Source organism: Argiope bruennichi, chromosome 9 (genome assembly GCF_947563725.1).
Source record: "Argiope bruennichi chromosome 9, qqArgBrue1.1, whole genome shotgun sequence".
Taxonomy (NCBI): Eukaryota; Metazoa; Arthropoda; class Arachnida; order Araneae; family Araneidae; genus Argiope; species Argiope bruennichi.
Genome location: NC_079159.1, coordinates 872,436 through 895,385, shown reverse-complemented (window position 1 = coordinate 895,385; position 22,950 = coordinate 872,436). Strand labels below are relative to the sequence as shown.

The 22,950-nt window shown below is 31.5% G+C and overlaps 1 protein-coding gene across 1 annotated transcript in view; it reads right to left on the bottom strand.

Moving 5' to 3' along the window:
* Window positions 1-18,536, bottom strand: part of LOC129983909 (uncharacterized) — a 64,602-nt gene extending 46,066 nt beyond the window's left edge. Inside the window, exons 1-2 of the mRNA XM_056093612.1 lie at window positions 18,189-18,536; window positions 509-772 (exon numbers count right to left, since the gene is read on the bottom strand). Of these exons, the coding sequence (XP_055949587.1) occupies window positions 509-772; window positions 18,189-18,270 (346 nt within the window). The 5' untranslated portion in view covers window positions 18,271-18,536. The remainder of the gene's footprint in view (window positions 1-508; window positions 773-18,188) is intronic.
* Window positions 18,537-22,950: the final 4,414 nt, after the last annotated feature.

Here is a 22,950-nt window from a genome sequence, read left to right as displayed (position 1 = left end):
ATTGTACTGTGATTAAGCATGAAAAGTAATCGGTATTAAAACCGGTATCCCGGTATTAAGATCCAAAAAATACCGAATACCGGTATTGAAATTTTGATCCGGTATTGCAATCTCTACCCGTGACATAATGTAATATTTTCGTTCCCTCCATCGTCCCCAGTAGTTTAGTAAATCTAAATAGTACCTAAGCCACAGTATTATCTTTTTGCCCTTTTATGACATTTCATTTCTAAAACGACACAAACACATTAATGTTTTGTAAGCTTTCTAATTTGGAATTCGCGTGTGCGGTTATAACAGAAAAATATTAACTCTAAATTATAAGGAATTGTATTAAAAAGGTAATAGAAAGAAAAAAAATTTTCCAGGTAATCAGAGAAAAAAAAACTCATTACACATTTGCATGTCTGAATTATCCATCAGAATTAATTTGACATCTACGATTTTAATTAAAAATCAATAATCGATTTCAGCTTCAATGTGACGAAAAAGAGAGGAATGCAATTACCCAAGAGACAAACTTTGTGCGCGTAGATGGTGAAGACGGGGAATTGAGAAGGCGTCAGAGCGTTCGGTCGCTGGTTCGCACTGGAGCTAAACAACACGCACAGCCCTGTCTCGAAGTTGATAGCTTGGCAAGTGGCGTTCGCATTGCAGAGGGATAGACAATCCGTCAACTTCAGTGTTCCAGGTGCCAGTTCCATGGTGTCTCCAGGAGACGTGTACACGTAGCCAGTTATCAGTTCGAAAGTGATAAATCCACTGCTGCAACCTGGAACAGAAAGAATGCAATGATCATTCCAGTTTGGCAAAAGGAGTGAACATGGTTTATCATCAAAACCTTTTACAAATATTTTTGAGATTCACATATCTAATTTTCCTTTTTTGGTCATGGCATATGCGTATAAATCATAAGCAGATAAAACATCAAACAACCCATCTTTTTTTGTATTTTATTCAGAATTTTGAATAAATCTTTAATTCTAAAATTCTTCACTAGATTTCATTCGAGCAATTCCAGCTCTTGTTTTAGTGTGTGTGTGTGTCTGCGTTTGTGCGTATCTCTGCCTCAAGCTTATTTTTGTGTTTAGTGTTAATGTGCATGTGCATGCACAGACAAACTGAGTTGCCGGATATTAATTTTGTCGATCATTTTATTGAACATTGCAATTTAGGTGTGGAGCTCGTACACAGACTGTTTCTATCGACTGGTTTTTTTCAGTTGTACTGTTCACATAAATAATAGAAACACAGAGACGGACATATTCCATTTTTTTTTCTTTGAACTAACATCATTTTACTCATCATAATCGCTTTACCAAGTTCTTGAAGTCTGTCTTTGTATGCCTATTATAGAAAAAAGTTTTTCAAAGGGTGTCAACAGCAGTTTTTGCTTAATAATAATTTTAACAAAAATTATTTAGAGATTCTTACAGGTTGAAAGACAGATGCCTCGATTATCAAAGAGTAACCTTGGACAGTTCCCTTAGCTTATTTTTAAAATGACTCTTTCCTGATTCGAGTGAATGGTCAATCAACTTTGGCAATTATTCATAACACCACGCTATGTCCAAGTTTTATCTGACCACAAAGAATCTTGCAATTTATCTTAAGCGAAAGTGTTACCAAAGAAAGCAATTGTTGTAAAACAGAGCCACTCATCCATAAACAAAAGATCCGCATTGAATTTCTGAATGTGTAACACCTACGATACAAAAGCGTCTTTGACCTTTTCGGCGGTAGGCGACAAACGTGGCCATCGTTGTGGTGACTCAGGCAAGGCAGCGGCGATGGAAAAGTCGTTACGCCCCTTCAGCTGCTGATACGGATTGCATTGCAAACACTGCGATTGCAACCTCTTCTTACGTGTAGGTCGTTCGGTCATACGCTCAACGTGACACTGTCGAAAAATTTTGAATGTCTTAGCGACACAAGTTCTCTTAATAAATAATTGGCGTTTGTTTGTAGTCAGTAGAACGTCTTGTCTTCTGTCAGGCATAATTTCAAATAACTTCTTAAGTCAATTTTCTACGGCATTTAATTTGTCTTGACGATAATTATTTCTTCAAAAATTCGAAATAATATTATTTCTTCAAGATTAAATAATTATTTCTTCAAGAATTCGAATTAAGAGAATCTGGGTCTAAAAATACGCAAGAGAAAACGATAATTGTTTAGCTAATATGCCATAAAATTTTTTTACATAGCAGCTTAAAAGCAGTACATAATTAACAAAGGCTGACTAATTTTTATGAATGAAATTGACACTTTATGTGCTCATTTGAAATTCTGAGCCACTTTCTTTCTTTTTTTTTTTGCATTGGAATTGTAATGCCATTTTCTCCAATCAGTAGCAATGTCCAGAAATGAAGAATCATTGAATTCTGCAGTTTCGTAGAAAGTTAATTCAAGAAATGGCATTCATATTTTGTTAATAGTGGAAATAGGTTTCTTTCCGTATTGTTTCACGATTAGTCTATATGTTTCATAAACTAAATCTGATTTGGGGAAATGAGAACTTCTGTGAATTGTGTAGACGTTGAATATAATCCTCAAATCAGTATTATTTACCGAAATAGAAAATAATAATAACAGATTATCATAAGAATTCAACTGAACTATTTCATAGCTATTATAGTTATTATCTCACAGTATTCAGCTCGCATTGGTTTAACTCTGTTTCACTAAATAAAAACTGGTATTGCATGGCTGGCTGTCAATATGCATCATTTCAGCCATACCCCTGGAAAATGATTAGATCATGCTCCAACAGTTTTACCCAGGCCAGGGAAAAACAAAAATAAATTAATAAAACAGAATCCGAAAACGTAAGAAAAGGAAGGAAAATGTGTTAGAAACAAGTGTCAAATTTGTCAGGTTTTTCATGGAAGCTTTTAAATAAATTTATTTATAGGATACATAAAAAAAAAAAAAAGAATTGTCAAAGAAATTATTGTCATTGTTCGATGAGCATGCTTTTTAAAAAAGAATGTTCCATTCTGTCATATTCTACCGAATTTTGTTATAGTGGATGCACACACAGAGAAAGAAGGATCACAAAAATGCGTTGTATGCTGAAAAATATTAATCTTTTTATAAAATTAATGATTATATAATATGAACTTCATGGAATCGGAATTTATTTTTTTTGCATTTTATAATAATTAATTAACGGAAATACATTTAAATGCCATTAGAAGGAAAATAGCACTGCTATACAGGGTTCAGGAAATTCAGCCCAAATGATTTTTAAGGAGAAAATTTTATTGCAATGATTATATAGCATTTATTATTATATAGCAATAATTATTTTTTTTTCAACTTTTAATACATTTCAAAACTGTCAAAGGTTGGGAGCTTTTAAGTTATTTTTTTTTACTTCCTTTATTTATTTATTTTTAATTTTAGAAACAATAGATGGATGAAATCTGAATGAAACGTTTGAATCCAATGACAAAGGTTTGGAGTGGCTGTGTGGAAGAACTGCAGAATGACATCTGATAGTGTTGAACATCTGCCAAGTAAAGTTTTCTCATTAATGTGATGCGAAACTTTGGAGATAGAGGTACCGACTCAGATATTGTTCTCGTTATTTGAGCAATGTTCAAACTTTCTTGCCGATCCAAATTTTTCTTCGCATAATTTAAAAATCTAATTAATAGTTTTAATCAAATCTAATTAAACTTAACAAAAATGAGGTGCACCAGATGTCACGATTCTGTGCAATAATAGGAAATCCAGAATATAATTTTGACAAGCCAGATGCATCATTCATTACGAATTTAATACAACAGGCTGTAATTATTCAATAAATCAATTAATTTTTATTTCTTAAACATAGATTTGTTACTGCGAGTAAAAGTCTATGTATTATCCAAACGTTGCAATAGATAGCATATCGTTCATACGTTTGAGAATAAATTATAATACATATTTTACAAATCGGCGACATACAACTAAAAGGGATCAAATCAAAAGAAAAAGAAAAATGGGTTAACATATTCTTGTTTTTTATATGTTCTTGCTCTCTGTAACAGAAAAAGAAATGTAAGCCTTAATATTGTTACTGCCATACTAATGATATATTGATCAGCATAATATTTCCTGATATAAGGTGAGCATTTTAAAACATCATTAATATTTTTAATTATTCATTCATATAATTTCATTAATAATTAATTCATTTAATTTCATTAATATAATTAATATTTTTTCCGGCTGAGTTAGTTTTAACTGTATACAGATGAAATGTATATTTGATGAAAGCAAAATGAGGGTCCGTAGGTTTTCAAGCAAAACATTCTCATCCCTATAATTCTGTGCCTAAAATTTAATCACTTTAGAATAATTCATTGCTGCACAGAATCTGCTCAGAGATATTTAAGATGATTGACCCAATATGAATTTATCCACTTTTATAATAGACATTGAATTTCTCTTGTTCTGAATCTGGTGGATTTAGGCATATAAATCACGTCCTTTTTCATCTATCTAATAGGATGAAAAATGACGAATATTTCCTGATTAGATGAAATATAGCTCCCTAAGATAAATATCAAACTGATTGGAACAACTGAACCCGAAATATAATCTTAGTTCATTTATGGCTGGGAAAAAAACACCTTTTGGTGAGTTCTAGAATTTGAGCCATACAATTTTAAGTATCTATAAATACCTGGCAATTTTTTTGGTGGGGAGGGAGAAGGCAATCGGTCTTTAAACAAAGTTTCTATTGAACTGTTATGCAAATTGAATCAATAAAAAATATACATATACATAAAGAGCCGTCTGAACTAAGGGCACATGTGAATATCACTCTCACAACCCCTCCACCCTCTTTCGCTTGCACCAGAAAGACTGAGGAGGAACTTCAGAACAGAACGCCTTCTGCGGTGAGAAACTAGCAGACAACTTTTGTGAGAAGTCATGCAGAGTCGCTGAACCGAGAGTCGGCTGCTCCCCCTTCCCCGAAGAGCTGGAGATGAGCTCCTCATCCACTTTTGAGGTAATCTTCACCAAATAAATTCCTTTCACCACCGATAACTCGAGGCTTCGGGAAGTGTTCGGCCGCCATTAAATGGTGCAACAACAAACGAAAATGGCATCCATCACGCTACCATTTCTTTGTAAAACACGATAGAATGTTTTTATTTAAAGAAAAGTGGCATGTTTTTTTTAATACGTTTTAAGTGCACGTTTCCGTTATGTCCAATCTTTCAAAACGTGACGTTTATTCATAGAAAACCTAAGAAGTTTTCTTGTTTAAATTTGCATAAAAAGTGCAGAATTCTCCTAAAGTGTCCGAAAGAAGTGTTCTATTATATTTCAAGGATTTAGATAAAAGCAAAAAAGGTTCAACTTTGTTTTATGTATAATTTGGACATACTTCATTTTCCAAAGCTGTCTCGAGGCTCTTTAAATGCAGACATGAAATTTTGTAATATATATCTGCAACACGTAGATTATGTAATTTTTTTGGCAATCCTTATTATTTGACAGTATTCAGGCAGAATAGCTTCAGTTATGTTACATTCAATCGTATTAATACAATTAGTACAACTGAAAGATATTCCCATTAAATAAAAAGGCAAAAATAATATCTTTTTTCTTACTTTTAATTTTTAAAATCTACTTGAAATTGACTTGAGCTCAGAGTCAAAATATGCTTCTTTCCTTACAATAATTTACTACGCTGTTCTGTTTTCGAAAAATTTTCTATATACCCTAACATGTTTTAGTTGAAAAATGGTCTGAATAAGAACAATTTGTATAAAAATAGCAAAAAAAAAAAAAAAAAAAAAAAAAAAATCCATTTTAACTTTTGACCCAAACTTTTCGTTGAATAAAAGAATCAAAGCTTAATAAAACCGCGTTAGCATAAGCTTGCTCGATTCTTGTTGCTCTTTTGATAATACGGATCATTTCAGTTGGTTCAAATCAGATTAGTCTCAAGCTATTACGCTAAATGTAAAGTAGCATCTGTCTAACCTCAGAATTCCTCGATAATAGCCGTGTTCACCAGCTTAGTCGTCTTTCATGTTCCGTTGATCCTTCAGGTTTGTCTTTTTTCTTCTTCTTCGGAACATCAGTCTGCATTCTTCATTCATGAGATTTGGGAAAAATGACTTCTGCGATTATCAAGCTTGCTTTGAATCTACCCATCACATTCGCCCACAAACCCGCGTGAGGTTGCAACACCGCCAGCCATTGCACGGACCCAAATGGAGGAAATGCGAGCAGTTTTTGATTTGCTAAACAATGTTGCTTCATGGAGGTACCCCAAGGAAATTCAGATCACAATCGGTCTATGCAAATCATAAATCTTAGGAATCCATCACGCCTGTCTGAAATTTCATTTTTTCCACAAAATAATTTCTAACTTGTAATATTTCTACGAAGATTTCTTGTCTATGAGGAAGAAGATCTGGATCTTACGAAGCGTGACTAATGTAAAAAAAAGATCTTTTTCTGTAGGTGTTACCATGTTACTACGTTTTATGACGAGGAGAAAAAAAATCTGTGATGCCAGACGCTTTACGCGCTAATTGAAACGAAAACTAATGAAACGTTTCGGGTGGTCCACGTCTCGGAAGAAATTTCGCTCGATTCTTTTTTTTCTTTTTCTTTTTTACCCTAACTGCGGAAAGTTTCTGAATTGTTTCGAACGACAATGAAACGATGTTTCGGTCTGGATGCCGAGCCTCGCTGACAGAAAGGATTCGATGGCAGACGGCGGGAAAGGTTCACGGGCTTTCGTGGGAATTGAGGCTCGGTTGGGATAAGTCCCAAGTGAGTAAGAGAAAGGTCAATTAATATACAGTGAAAACCACAAACCTCGATTGTAATTCCATCAGAAGAATGAGACATTGAACCTGATTGCAGCAATAACGAGTTTCAACAGCACGGGTCAAATAGTGAAATATTCAATAATCGATGATAAAAAAAAAAAAAAAAGAAGCGTTAGGACACATTAGTTACGGAGTTTCTGCTTAATGTTGACTCAATCTGTGACTAACTAAAAATGACGGCTTGTTTCGGTGGCAGGATTTTATTGCTGCCATTATAGTGCTAACAATTACTTGATTCGAGGAGCATGTAATGAAAAATTTCTTTTTATTAAATATTCTGATAATTTAAAACCACGTTTTAACATTTTTATTCTAAACTTATTCACTCCTAATTTTATTTAGTGGTATTTTTTTTTTAGTATTTGCAGAGTACTCTGGAAGGTCGTTTGTAAAAAATTTTCAGGAGGAATTTTTTTGTTATAAAATATGGTTTGGAAACTTGGGGAAAGAACCTGATTTAAAGGAATCTTTACCACTAATGAAAACCTCCACAAGTCTTTCTCACGTACACTCGAATAAAGGTGTTATTCCCCTACAAATCATAAAATTGAAGACCTTAGGTAAAGCCGCGAATATTTTACATAACACTGATGAGCATTAGTTACGAAATATTAGCTCCTTGGAGTGAATTTGGCATTTTTACTAAATCTATCATGTGATAATTGGCGACTTTTTAAATGTTTAATCATTGACATACAGCTAATAGAACTGAAAATCGAATTTGTATTTTAGATTCACTTTTTCTAAGCGATCGAAACAAAAATTTGACAGAGAACTATATTTGTAGTCTCATTTCTCATGCAAAATTTAATATACTTAAGGCGTTGTGTTTCTGAGTTATCGCACTTGCATGCCTGTGAAAGTACCGCCCGACAGACCGCCAACCCTTGAAAGATTTGATTGCAAACTTGATAAGCATCTATATTTTGTACGTTAAATCTGTGCATCAAATGTTACCCATCTAGCCCTCTTCCTTTTGTAGTTATCGCGTTAATTTATATTCGGACAATTGGACAGACAGACTCTATCTGAACATATTTCGCTCAAACTTTCATAAAAATTGACACATTTCGCGCCGAGACCATTCGCGAAATTTCCTGCATGTAGCTCAAAGCATTCTGTTCAGAGATGGTAGGAAGATAAAATGATAAAAATATGTTTTTCAGAATCAGAAAGGTTCTGAAATTTGGAGATTCATCTAGCCTGAATTTTTCAATTCTTTGTATTCTCCTCACACGTAAAAGTAAAAAAGTATATAACCGTACAAAATGTACAATTATTATTTAATGGAATACAAATTTTACAATTTTGCATCAATCTAGCTATATGAATTAATAATATCGCATCGCTCCGGACATTAAGCTATTTTGAGTGTTAACATTTAAGAACTCGAAAAGTTTATTGTTGATACCAGTTGTAATTTTATTTTATGCAACTGGCTTTGCAGGTTTGTATTCCATTAAAGATTTTCGCCGATCCATCTATTTTGTTTGAGGCATTCTTTTCTTTTGCCTAACTAATCAACACAAATTTCTCTTCAATTTCTTTCAACTCTATGCATTTCTTTCCTTCTTTTGTATTTCCCCAGGTTCATGAAGCAAAGGAATTTGCTTTTATTTGCGTGCCTACCATTAAAGTTCGTAAACGTTTTAATGGTAAAAACTATATATTAAAAAATATTTTTAATTGAACAATTTTTATTTACTATTTGGATTGCAAAATCCCTTCTTTTACCAGCATTTTCAGAAAAATTATTTAAGTAGGAAACAGGAGGAAGAGGCTGCAAACTAATCAGTGAATATAAATCAATGAATTCGGTTCTATGATATGCGCCGTGCCGATTTAATTTTCACATTTATTAAGCATCTTACTAAAGGGGAGAGGTATTTGGACCGCATGATCAGTTGGCTCATTATTTTTATATGCCGTCGGGTGAATGACTCTCTTATTAAGTAAAGCATCATTAATGATTGGATTTTTTCGAAAAAATTATGAATGCACTTTCATTTAGAACCGTCATAAATATAACATTACATGTACTTTAAATTCATTTTGTAAATTTTTGAAAACTGCATTTTAGATTTTTGTCACATATATTATACATATTTACTAAACAATTCATGAAAATTCGATTGATGCACAATGATTAGTATTTATTAATTTAAAGTTATTTACATCACATTATGTTATAAAGAAGGATTCATTTTCATTCTTTGAACTGCCAGAAGCGAATTTAAAAACAACAGCAACATAAAAAAAATAGCTAGCGGAATATCTTATGTGCTAGAAACATAACTCTTGGAGAATAGACTCTTTAATTAATTGAGAGTCGTTGACCGCTTTGATCTGCAGTGATCGCCTCAAAAAGTCGTCTAACATTGTTCGGAAGGCCAAATCCCTGAGATTAAAATTTGTTATTGATCGGGTAGTTGTTAATGAATGGAGATCCCTGACGGCTCGCACGTAGCCTTTTCCAAGTCTCATTCACAACTAATCCTTCTTAATTCAATAGAAAGTCGTTATTAAACGTTAATGTGTATTCGACGAGCTCTGACGCCTTCATCTTATCGGCACTGATGATTTATAGAGTTCGAATTCGAGTCTCAGTTTTCACACGTGAAAGTAATAGTCCGAGAAAAAGAGAGTGAATTTAAAATTGATTTTTTTTCTTTTCTTTCTGATCTGGAAAAGAGAAAATGCTTTTTGTCCGTGTGAGGTCTGTGATAAAACAATTTAAGAAAGAAAAGATGGCAGAAGTTTTTAATGATGAATGGCATTGTTTAAAATGATATATTGTGATGCTGAGGTATTTTGAAGACGGTTGCTTCAATCTACAAAAGACGATCTCTCATTGCCAAAATTTGTTCTCAGACATAGATGAGAAATAAAATGCCAGAGAAATGAATTTTTTCAAAGAAACAAAAGGTAAAATCATTACATTTCGAATGCCAGTATAGCAAAAGATATAATTTAAAAAAAAAAAACGGGCATGAAATGGAAGAATTTATGAAAGTCCTCCGATCAAAGTTAAAAATTCTTAATGGAATGGAATCAATTTCCTTCCGTTTTAGAACATAAAACTCAATTCAACTCAACAATAAACTAAACTCTAAAACAAAATTTCTGTTTTTAACTGAAATTTTTCTGAGTGTTACTTAAGATTTAAAAAGAAAAGAAAATCTTAGGTCGTAGAAATTGTGTCTAATATAAATTCTTAAATTTAAAAAAAAAAAAAACTTAAAAGTAAAAAAGCAATATCTAAGAACAATGCCAATATAAAAATTAACTAAGCGTTAAATAAGCGTGCAAAAAAACTTCGAAAAGCATATCGGAAGCTAGATAATGTATTCAATCAAAGACCCAGTAATCATAGTATTGATGTGGCATTTAAAATTGCTAAATTTCTCCTTCTCAAATTTCGTGAAACTTGAAACGGAAAAAAAAACTTTCATTTCTGTTGGTACATTTTATTGCAGATTATAACGATATAATCATTTGCAAACATCATTCGGCGTTAATTTACGATTTAATTCTGAACTTATTTTTTCGAAAGAATATATTAATCGTCGGTGGTTTAAAAAGTAAAGTAATCAAAAGCTATCATGGTTGTCCAAGTTTCCTTTATATCCTTTCCTTTCCATGTCTAAATAGAATAGACGATCACAGCATTCAAACACTACCGGTAAGTGAAACCAGTCGTGCCGTAGCGCTCCGAGATCTGCGTTGGCGAATATGTGATGGGCGCTTGAAGAAGTGCAATATACCAATTCACAAAAACGGACTGGGACGGATCACAAAAGATTTCCTATTATTGCTCGACCTTGTACAGCCTTGGTGACCCGTAATTGCAACAGAGTTCCCGATGGAATGTATGGTATGGAGAAATCTTTCCAACACAACTAAGTCTGGAAAGACTCCAGACAGCATCTGGTATGGAAAGTCGAAGAAAATACAGCACGCATTTTGAACCCTTGTCTCTGTTAAAATAGACTTAAAATTTGCTACCATTTGACAGTTTAAAGAGCAATTTTCAAATTTCATTTTTCTCATTTGTAGCACTTTCCAATCATCACATTACAAATAATCAACGTTTCGATGCATCAAGTCTAAAATTTGATACAGTGCTACAAATATTGTCCTAAAACTATATGATAAATTTTATCTATCTAGTTGGCTGGATTTTAGAGTTATTGCGCTGCGGATAAACAAACAAACTTCTCAATTAAGGATATTTTGGTGATTTTTTTAAATTTTGGCTTAAAGACCTTACACTAGTTTTATCTGTCCAGCTCGTTCTATTTTCGAGAAATGGTATTCGCAGAAGAATAGTAAATATGCTTCCTAAAATATTTTGGAGCGGGATATAAAATGCGGAGATTCATGAAACTTAAAACCAAGTTCTTCTTATGATTATCGAATTTTGTATTCTTTATATATGATTGTATTACAGTTTGTTAAATAACTATTTTGAATAGAATGCCCTTTCATTTGCAAATAATTAGTATGTCTTATTCGTATAATAGTTTTTGGGGGACAAAACAATTTTCAGGGTAAAATAAAGTCACGAAAACTGTATCGGCTGTAAATGAATTCCAATTTCGGCAATTTCAAAAAAAAAAAAAAAAAAAATTATATCTGAAGCGGAATATCAATCTTTGTGCCAATATACTCTAAAGGAAGGTCTTTTCTTTTAAAAAATGATATGAATGCCTGAAGACAGATACAAATAATACACTAACAGCACCCGCAAGACGTTGACCATCGTACGATTCTTGGGATACTATTTTTTATTTGACTTCTTACTAAGTTCAAGAGCGGAAATACAACTGTCGTACTAAGAACAATAGTTCTGTTTAAAGATATTTCCGAACATTTTTTTAAAGCAAATCTGTGAGGAAAAAAAACATTCCATACTCATCAAGAAGGCGATAAGTTAAGAATCAATTTAAAAAGATTACTTCGACTGTTCTTTATTTTAAATTAGGAAGGAATATTCCAGTAATTACTTGGAAACTTTTTAAAGCAAAAAAGGCGAAGAAATTAGAATGTCGGCGGCATTCATTTGTATTGTAATTTAGTTCTTTAATTATTTCGAGAAAAAAAATACGTTTTAGAAATTTTGTGAAATTTAGTGAATAATGTTAGATTTTAAAAATATTTTCCTCCTACAATCATCACAAAAGACAGTATGGATAATTATATTCAGGAAAACACATAAAACAACGCAGGTATATTTGAAAGAACTTCTCAGATTTAATTTTAAAAGTCGAGCTTCGAGATGCATGCATTGCTTCCCCATTGCGAAAGTTTTCGTGCCAAATTTCGTGGATATAACATTCCTCTGGATATTCATGCAAACAGTTCACTTAAGCGGATCCTCTCTTGTCTCGTGTAACATCACTATTGTGCCATTTTATATCGCTCATCTTCTTTTAAAAATGGTGTGAATGTATAAGATTCGAGATGTATACTGCATAAGGGTTAAATATTATCGCTTGAGTTTCGCGTAATACTAGAGGAATCCCCGTTAAGATGAAACTTCAATGCCACATCCCGCTCTCACGACTTCGGATAAGAACCATTAGGCGGGAGATGACATACGGATGAGCCGCAGTTGTCTCACAGGAAAGCTTACATGAGATCCGCGCACTCACCGAGACGTGAACCCGCTGCACTCGGAAGCCGGTAAGAAGCGGGTTCATTTTTTTTTTTTTTTTTTACCCTTCAAGATTTGACAAGATGACACAGCAAGCAAGCAAGCTGTGTTATTTTCTCTCCCTTTTTTAAAAAAATCCAGTAGGAATTGATTTAGGAGGGGGAAAAATCAAATCATTAAGAGCGTTAAAAAAAAGAAAAGAAAAAGAAGTCAGAACTGGTATTTAGGAGGTGAGGTAGTCATTGGGACAAGACTGCAGGCTCTTAGCCGTTTTTTTTTTTTTTTTTCAATCAATGAACTCAATTTTTTTTCTCCCAGAATGATTGGTTTTAAATTTCTAACATAGATTTATTTCAGTGTCAAACTTTAATTGCTTTCAGATATTCTGTTACATATCACATTTACATTGACTCAGTTATGAGAAATGAAAGAGTATCTAATACTTTAGGTATCAGTTTGAACTTATCAGCGGTGGAAACGCAATCTGTAAAAGGTGTTGAAAATTCATTAATATATTCTTTTTGTAATCGCCTTTTTTTTTTTTTCAGTTTTGGGTGGAGCTCTTAATAGATATAACTTCCACTAATACTTGTATGGTGTAAATGTAAAAGATATTTGCAATGGCACGCGTTGATTTTTGCTAATTTATCTAAAAAATAACTGATATTGTAGAATTTCAAATAATTCTAACTTTCGATTTTTTTTTCAATATACCCATTAGACTTCTAGTGGAAGTTGCAGTCCAAATTTCGTATTCTCATTCGACTTTTCATTTGAAGAGCAAATGTCCTTATGATAATGTTTAAAAATCGGAGAAATCCATGTTCTTTTTATCAAACCACAGTAGATTGTTGTATTTTTTGCATCTTCGATACATTTCAGATGAATGCAAAGTTTATTATTTAAGAAAATAAAGCCAAGCATTCTCGCATCATTATATTAGTCATATCGCTCCATTGCTGATCTGTAAGAAACATTCTTTACCTTAGAAGTCACCTGCTTCTTTTCACTTGATTGCATCTTTGTGATTTGTGTTAGAATGCATTTCCTATGAATTAAGCATTTCAAGTTTTCAACAGCTCATTTTTATTCATATTCCATTTTTAATACCAATTTTGCGTTTGGAAAATGAATTGTTTTCGAAAGATTATACAACATAAACGAACCACCTGTTCAATGTTAATATTGAAATTTAATTATAAAAAAAGTTAGAAGGTTTAGATGAATCAAAATGTCGCTTCTTGAAACTATAAATAAAGATTCTTACTTTCTATTCAAATGTATGGCAATTCTTAAATGATCCATTGTTCTTAACCAGAGTTATTTTATTATTATTATTATTATTATTATTTATTTTTCATACTTAGAAATATCTGAAAATGTTATTTTCGATGAAGTTTATCTAAATCAAGCAAATATTTTTCTCAAGTGAGTAAAATAAAAATTTTATTTCAATCTCAATAAAATTTTATATACTCTCAAAAAAAATTATATACTATACTTTTTCTTGTGATATTTTAATTCTCTCTAAGCAGGTCTTTCAGTTATTTAACAGATTTTAAAATATTGCACTGAAAGGTTTGATGCGGAAGTTCATTTTAAGTTAACATTTTTTTGTGAGTGCCTTAAATATTTGATTTAAAATAATTCTGAATCTGAAGAATTTTCGTAAAATAATTGAAAACTTCTGACTCAGTTCAGTAAAATGATTCCTCAGATGATAAAGTGCGTTTAGGAAAATTATAATTTTCCTTCGGAAATTGATTAATTGAAGGAGTCATGGAATGAATTCACGAGCATATCAGGCACAAGGAACTCCTCCACTTCAATCTAATGACACATATTCTTATGCTATACTTTTACGTCACGTCCTTTTTTCTACTGGTAGATGCGCGATGGATTCGCGAGGACAGCGTGAATCGCAATAGGCGCCTTCTTCTGGGCAGAGAAATGTCGTCTTAAATCTCAAGAAAATAAATGATATTAATTAAATCAATATTCAGTCCAGTTCTCATTTTTCATAGCATTATTATGAAAAAAATTAGATTTTCTCTAAATTGTACTCAGAAATAATAGGAGAATAGCGAACTTTCAGAAAGGTGAAGAAAGAGAAACATATATGAAATAATAATTTAATGTAAAATTTCATCTCTAAAAAGTTACATTTTTTGAATTTAAAGAATGAAAAAAAGATCATGCATACAAGCATGAAAATCATTTTTATATTTTAGGAAATATGTGTTGGGATACTTGGTTAAAACTTTCAAAAATTTAATCCAAAAGCCTTTTGAATATTTTATCCTCTTAGGGCTTCCTTAATCTATTTCTATTAATATGGCATGTTATTAAAAATGAAAAGTTTAGGAAGAAAATCAGAATTTTTTTATACCCAAGAAAATGTATTTTCAGAAAACGTTTCTGAAGTGTATGAACTATTTTGTGAAAAATAAAAGCGCAATTTATATTTTCTTTTAAAATTTCCAGTCGAAGACATTTATATTTTAGAAAATAGCAAGATTAAATGGATTAAACATTGTAAAACAGAAATGAAAATGGATTGAATCCTCTGAAACACACTGGTAAATGTTTTTATTTTTCTGAATATTTACGCAAAGTGAATTAAAAGGCTTCTTATCTCAGAATATACTTTTTAATAATTAGCAGTCATTTTTTTTAGATCAAAGCAACTATTTTCGTTTCTCAATGACAGAAATGTTTTTTATTAAAACTGCAGATTTCAAACAGTTCTCTAGGTTATCTTTTTTTTTTTTTAATTTCCATTCTTAATAATTTTGATGTAAACATTGTTTATAAAATTCGTATTTCGTTATAAACAGATTTAAGTAAACATTATTTTACTAAATAATGACTTTCATTTTTCAAAATAATTTTATATACGATCATCAAGGAAGGGATTGGTAATATAAAATTACTACTAATAATATATTTCAAACTCGCTTTGCTGTAGACATTATGAAAGTAAATACCTCTTGAATTCAACCGTTTCTCTGCTCCTAAATTCATCATAACTTGAATAATTTCTCTTCAGTCCTTTAATTAACTACTTTGTAAATTCCACAACCGCCCTACACCTTATGAATTCTAAAAAATGTTAGAATCGGAAGGGTTACCAAAAGTATAAGCTTTCGTACGCAGAATGCTTCTTTTTGCCATTTTTATTGCATTTCATAAAAGGGATGATTCGACAGCAGATTAAAAAGCGCATTAAGTAGAATGGAGTCGCGTAAGAAGCGCAATCCTGCATGTCGTTAAACCTCATTGGTCCATATTATCCATGTTGCAGTACCAGTGGTGATGTGATATAATGATGACGCTATATATTTAATGTGTCACATGCCTTCACTCCGTAAATATTGAATGGAGTCTGAATAAATTTCATAAAAAGACTGAAGATTAAAAAATAAAGAAAGATGTTCTGCATATATGCTGAGTAATTAAATCTTTGTGAAAGAACAATTATTTATTTCATTTTTCCCTTTCTCGTTTTGCTAGCGAAAATGCAATTAAATTTCATGACATGCTGTTGCTGATTTAGATTCGAGGGATACAAATATTCTTGAATATCTTTTTCGCATTAGTTAGTAAATATGTTTACTTTTCGAAAAATTGCATAAGTCATCGGTCAAATAACCCTTTACGACCCATTCCTCGAAAATTCGCTATTGATATATAAAGCATCGCCAAGTGCAACGATTCATAAGCTTTATGACAGCGAAACCGAAAAACGTAAACAATACACCCAGATACGGATAATTCAAATATCCATGAGTGACACGTAGTCATGGAAACCGCTTCTATTGTGTACTAAACTTTCCGTTTAAACACTTCCTGCGAATTCCGGAAATGGGTGGATGGAGTGCAGGAAAATCATTCTCCCTTTGGGGTAGTTTCGCTTTCGGGACAGCAATTGGCTTTTAGCTGCGAATTTTCTCATTTTTATTTTATTTCAATGGAATTTTCATTCATTGGGTTGAATGAATGGAAATACTACATCAGTTGTTGAATTTCGATTCGTGAATCATGTTCTTTAATGATTATAATCAATGGATTGTCATTTTATCTTTTTTTTTTTTTTAAATAAACTTTTAACTGAATTCGAATCACTGTACGGAGTCATTTTGTGTTAATCGTATTCAGTGTTTTCTTCTTATTTAGATATAATAAACAAATTAAAAATCGCAATTATAACTAAAAGATTGATAATAATCTTTTTTCGAATTTATTAGGAAAAAAATCTCGTGGAAATTTTTTTCAAAATTTTCATATTTGTGGTTTACATGTGAAAAATTGGATGCTAAAATGCTATGAAATTAACCACGTTCTTTTCTTATTAAATGAAAACTCAATTTTAGAACGGTGCCATTATTTATTTAGAAATGTGCTCAATGCAAACATCTTCAAAGATGGTATATTATGGAATCTAAATTTTTCAAGTTCTATATTCATCTGTTCTGATAAATGACCTTTAAAGCTTTCAGAAAACAATTTGGAGCTTAAGATATTTCAGGATTACTTTTTGCACATAGATATATTTCATAAATAAAATCTACGATTCATTTAAGAATGCCGTCAGCTGAAGGAGAATATTCAATTCAAAATTAACGTATTTGTTCTAAATTTAAAAGGAAAGTTCGATATCATATGTTTTCATTAGATTTCTTTCCATTAAAACGGAATTATTACGAATTATATTATTTGTCTATGCTAGAAAAAAATATATCAGACTTCTTCTTTGAAAAATATATTGAAATGCTTCAAATTTTTAGAAGCTTTAAAACTGCCAGGCACTTCTAATTATTTGAACACAAATAAAAAATTAAAAAAAAAAATTAAATATTTCAAAAGGAAAAAAAAATAATAAGAAAAATTTGAGAAATAAGGAAAAAAAAAAGTTACCACTTCCTGATTTCTATTAATAAGATAACTGAAAGTCAGCAGGCAGAGATTTTATCGAAACTTATTTGAGAACTATATTTGAATTTAACAATAATTTCTATAAGTAAATTTTAAATTATTTTCTTACGGACTGGAATTTTTTTTTTTGTATGAAACAGTAGCCACTTTTAGATATACTGCATCAGACTACTGTTTTGCAAAAGAGTTTTTAATAAATAGCAAAAATGTGATTCTAAAATATTATGCAATTAAAGTTTTAAAATTTTAATTGATTTTTCCGTCTAATGACATTTTTTTGAATACTATTGCAATGTGTGTTCAATGTTTCTGAACTTCAAGCGGGAATACAAATTATGGAATGCATATATCATATTTAAAAAAAAACACACACATTTTTTAATAAAATTTTATCAGTTTTTTTTTTAGCATAAAGCATTATTTGATGAAATAAAAGCAATTTGTATAAACAGTATTACAATAAAATTTCTATTCACAAATTATTTTAATACATTTAAAAATTTTAAAATATTGATTTAATCCGGCCTTCAGGATTTTTTTAGGAAATCATAGGATCAAATTCGAAACATCTAAATCGTATTTCTCTTAATTCATGGCTCATTTCATTGCGATATTTAATCAATACTTTTATGCATAACTGCTTAAATTTTTAAGAATAAATCACTCTAAACGAGTCATTTAAATACACAATATGTAACTTTTACATTTAATTTATAAGAGAGGAAAAAAATATAATGATAATGACTTACCACTTGCCAAAGCACTTTGAAGGCAGGCAATGATAACTGCAGCACTAAGGGATATCCTCAGATTATTCTTACAACCGCGCATCTCGTCGAGAATTTTTTCTCCAAACAATTCAAGAGAAGAGAACAGTCCGATCTTTATTACGATATCTATTCTTCGTAATCCCTTTTAAAAATAGAACTGCTCTCTCCACAGACTAAAGAAAAAACGAGATCTGTTCCGATTACGAGAATGATCGTCTGCCGCAGAGAGAGAGAGAGAGAGAAGAGACCTTGGCCTTCGAAGATGATGCAGCAGATGAGGGAACGGAGGAAGGAGAGCGAGAAGATGCTGTACGTTCCTTCCGATGTCGTGAGCGAACTACCTGTTGACGAGCCGCTGTCCCTGAACTTGAATTAGATAGAGTTCCGTTGTCACGTGATTCCTTCCGCCATTTTGGTTTTCTCTTTCAAAGCTCATTCCGGGGTCAACAGCCGTAGTAACGGGAAAGAGGAGGCAGCGGAGGAGAAGGGGGCAAAGGCGCCAATCGGCAGCGAGCGTTTCATCGCCAAATTCCGTACCTTCCAGAATGCATGATTGCTTTTTCAGTTTATTGTTCGTGCTCTTACCACGGGAATGGCGAAGATTGTTTTCCTAATGTCATGAGAAAAGAATTAATTCTTCGGAGCTGCTTAATCGTCGTGATGTCACCTGCACAAAGCAAACCTCGGCAGCCGTAATTGATAGGCTTGTTGTCAGCAGTGGGTAAAATAAATACCGTCTTAATTGGAGCTCGACGAGTCGCTTTAAATGAAATTGTAGCCATTTTCGTATCATTAGTTTCAATGCAATTCAAAGAAACACTCCCCCCCGGTTGCTCCTGAAAATAGTCTATTTCAATATTTGTGAAATGCTCTAAAGAATCGAAACATTTTGATAAGGTTGACTAATATTTTTTTTTTTTTTTTTATCAACAGATTCAGTAGTGTAAATAAAGTTGGAAATGAATCTTTTCTTACTAATTACCCATTGAAAAATTATGGAAATATGAAAAACTTACATCAAATATATATTCTATTTCGTTGTATAAGTTTTTTTCCTACAAAAAAAAGTTGTCTAGGCTTCTTTTTACAGCCGTTTTCTTGCGATAAAAATAATTATTAACCTATTTAAATTTTTTAAAAGGTATTATTTTAAAGATTTAATTTCAACAAATAAAAACTACAGTCATTACGATAATGCTCTGAAATTATACTAAGAGAAATGAATCCCACTTGAAATTTGTGTAACTGAATAGTTTATTTCATTTTTTTAAATGTTCTGTATTATGTGAGAGTGTGCAGTTAATGGTTTTGCAGTTTGACATTTAAAGATATTTCAGTTTGCTGTTTTAGCATATTTGATTTCTTTTTTTGAAGTAAAGTGAGGTAGTATTAGAAAAATTTAGATTTTATTAATAAAAATATCGTTTGGCACAAAATGCACATTTTAAAATTTTGAATTCCATAAAAATAATATATAAATTCTATTTCCCAATTCATTAAACACATTTAAAAAGTCGGCTCAATTAAATTTTATTTCATAGCATTTAGATAAAATGTAAAAAGATGGAAATACGTGAATTAAATTATGACTAGAAAGATTTTAAATTCATCTTGTGTCGTTGTTGTATTTAAAATGTGTTTTCATGCCATAGAATGCATTATCTAAGTCTTAAAGCTCTGACATGAAATGGATTATATATTATGTTGTCAAATGAATCTCAATTGAGTCTGTTTTAAAAATAAAGCAAATTTTAAATGAATGAGTTAAAATATTTATCTTACTAATAGATGGATTTACTATTTTATTCTGTATTTAATTTTTTAAATTTTAAATAATAGATAATAATTTTATACTACTTCGAAAACTGAAAAATGTAGATTCATTTTTCAGTGATAAGATGTCATGGGAAAATTCGTCCATTTTCGGACATTCGATAATAATGAATTCAAGGAATTGCATACCACGACAATACACCCTGCTTTTGATAACGTTTCAAGGATTGCAAGAAAATAAAAGTTTCTTGTAAGGTGAGTTATTGCATGTTTAGTTCAAAAAAAATAGATTCAATGCGCGTTATGCATGTTATTTTTTGAGCGAATATATTAACGTAAAAGACTATTTTTTTTAAATTTTAAATTTCAAAATTTAAAGAATTTTATAATTTGTATTTTAAATGGATAGGAGTTATTAATTAATTTAGGAAAAAATATTTATAATAAAATCAATTGCAATTTTATTATCTAGTCTTTAAAAAGGATACTTATTCCATAGTTTATGAATGATAAATGAACACAAATAAAAAGTCCATTTTTTAAAAAAATTTCTTTATCTCTCTTTGATAGAATTTCAAATGCACATTTTAAAGAAGGACAAAGAGACAGTTTGGCTGTGTTCAGAAAAGGATTTATAAGGCAAAGAATTAAGCCTTATAGTTCATTGGTCAACTTTTTGTTCCGATTTTGTAAGATTTGTTTAAATATTTTGTGAGCAAATTTTTCTCCCCATTCTCTGAGAAAGGATGTCCTAACTTGTAAATTATTCAAAAAACTTCCTTTTTTTTTTTTTCAAAAATAGTTTTTGCTATTTTCAACAGATTCTATCCACAATCATGCTATTTATCATCTGTCTTTTAAAAATGCCTTTATTCTGTAAAATTTTGCAATGTCTTATGCTAAGTTGCAGCGTTTTTCTTTTTCTAATCCTTTCATTAACCAATATTTCCAAATAAAATATTTAAGTATAAAAACCCACTGTGCTAAATTTCTTCTCGGGTTTGTTTCTTCTCTGCATCTGCCACTGCGAGTCTTGTTCTTTCTTTCTTTTTGGAGCTACTTTCTGCGGTTTGCGTTAATGGGGAGGCGACTATTCATGGCCGAAACATTTTCATTTGTTCACTCTAGCGTCAAGTTCACGACTTAGAGCAAGTTCTTTAATGAAAGCACAAATTAAAAAGAAAACAAAACAAAACAAAAAAAAAAAACTGAAATATAAAGTATTTCTATAATGTTTTTTTTTTTTTTTTCTCTACATCTCAAATTCGGAAAGATATGAAGGTAAAGGTATTTGGACTGAGTAGCGGAGAGGCGGAGGCCAGTGATCAGTTGCAGTTTATGATATAAAGCGAGGAAAATAGAATGCAAAGAGAGGAAATGAGAGCAGTTCTTGGACATCAAAATAGAGAAAAAGTACAAATGAATTACAATTTAAATAAGCTTGTGCCATTTCCTTCTCGGATACATAAGGATTCTCCACTCGATTTGCCACTGAATATTGTAAACCATTGATAATTCGCAGTCTGATATAATACTGTTGAATAGCCTGTGCTGCCGATGATGCACAGTTGGAAGTATTAACAAATACCGATGCTTCCAAAGGCGATGTTTCCTTCCATGCATAAGTAATAATTATTAGCATTGGAAATAAATCAATTTCGTAAATAAGTAATATTTTGCATAAAAACACCCTGTTAAGCGTTTTATATGAGAATTCCAACTCAATTTCCTCAGTCTAGCAATCTGCATTTCAGAAAAATGATATTCACAGATAAATCAATGACATCATTATAAAAATAGGGAGTGGTCTCCCGAAGACTATCTCTAACAGGAAACACATCCCTTCTCCCCACATAAAATCGTGGACCTTGGATAAAGCAACGAATCCGTTCTTGGCATTGGTGAGCAGTAGTTACGAAATAGTGATCTTTTAGGTGTATTTAGAATTTTTTCTGAATTTATTGTATGATCCTTGCCGACGAACCCCTAATACGCGCTTAATAGTATTCGAAAATCGAATGTGTGTTTTAGGCCTTTTTTTTTTTTTCAATTTCAGAATTTGACACAGAACTATAATTGTTGTCACAAAATGACTTACTAAATTTGATATATTTAAGTCATTTCGTTTTTGAGTTGCTACGTTTACATGCTTCAGAAATTACCAACCAGCAAACAATCCATCTGTGTACAGATTTGGTACCGAATTCGATAGATAGCTACACTTTAGATGTTAAATATGTATCAAATTTTATCCATCTCACCCTCTTCGTTTTGTGTTCTAATTTATATTAGGGCAACCGGACAGACTTCCTCGGAATGAATATCGCTCAAACGTTTATAGAAATCTAGAAATGTAAAGGCCATTTTCCAAATCCATCCATCTAGGTCAAAGCCTTTTTAAGTTATTTTTTTACAGTCAGGCAAACATGTCTGAAACGTGGACATTTGTTAAACCCTCAAGTTCGATTTGGCCCCCTCCCCTTCCCACGCTTACGCATCAAGGATGTGTGAGAATTGCATTTCATGTATTAAGCTATCTTAATGTTTTGGAGCAATAGTTTCCAAATTTTTTTTCTTCTGTATTTATTAACTTTTATTTTTATTTACTTTTCTATTCCCCATCCTCGCTAGCCATCCCTAACTGCAAAGAAGTGTTTGTTAATAACGCTCGGCTTAATTTAATAACGTTTGTCATATTTTTAAAAAAAAATTTCACATCTTATTCCATTTTTTTTTATAATGATATAAGTTTCATATACTAGCAAGCGGGAACTGTATTGAAACAATTTCCTTTCGACTGAAATGTGATACTCATTCATCGTGACGATAAATTATTGAACGCCATTGATACGGGAGAATTTAAATGCCATCCTTCAGTTCGTGCCAGGTAGCTTAATTTTATACCATTTGGAACTGCGTCCATTCATTACGAATTTGTAATTAGTATACGTATAAGACGAAAACGCTA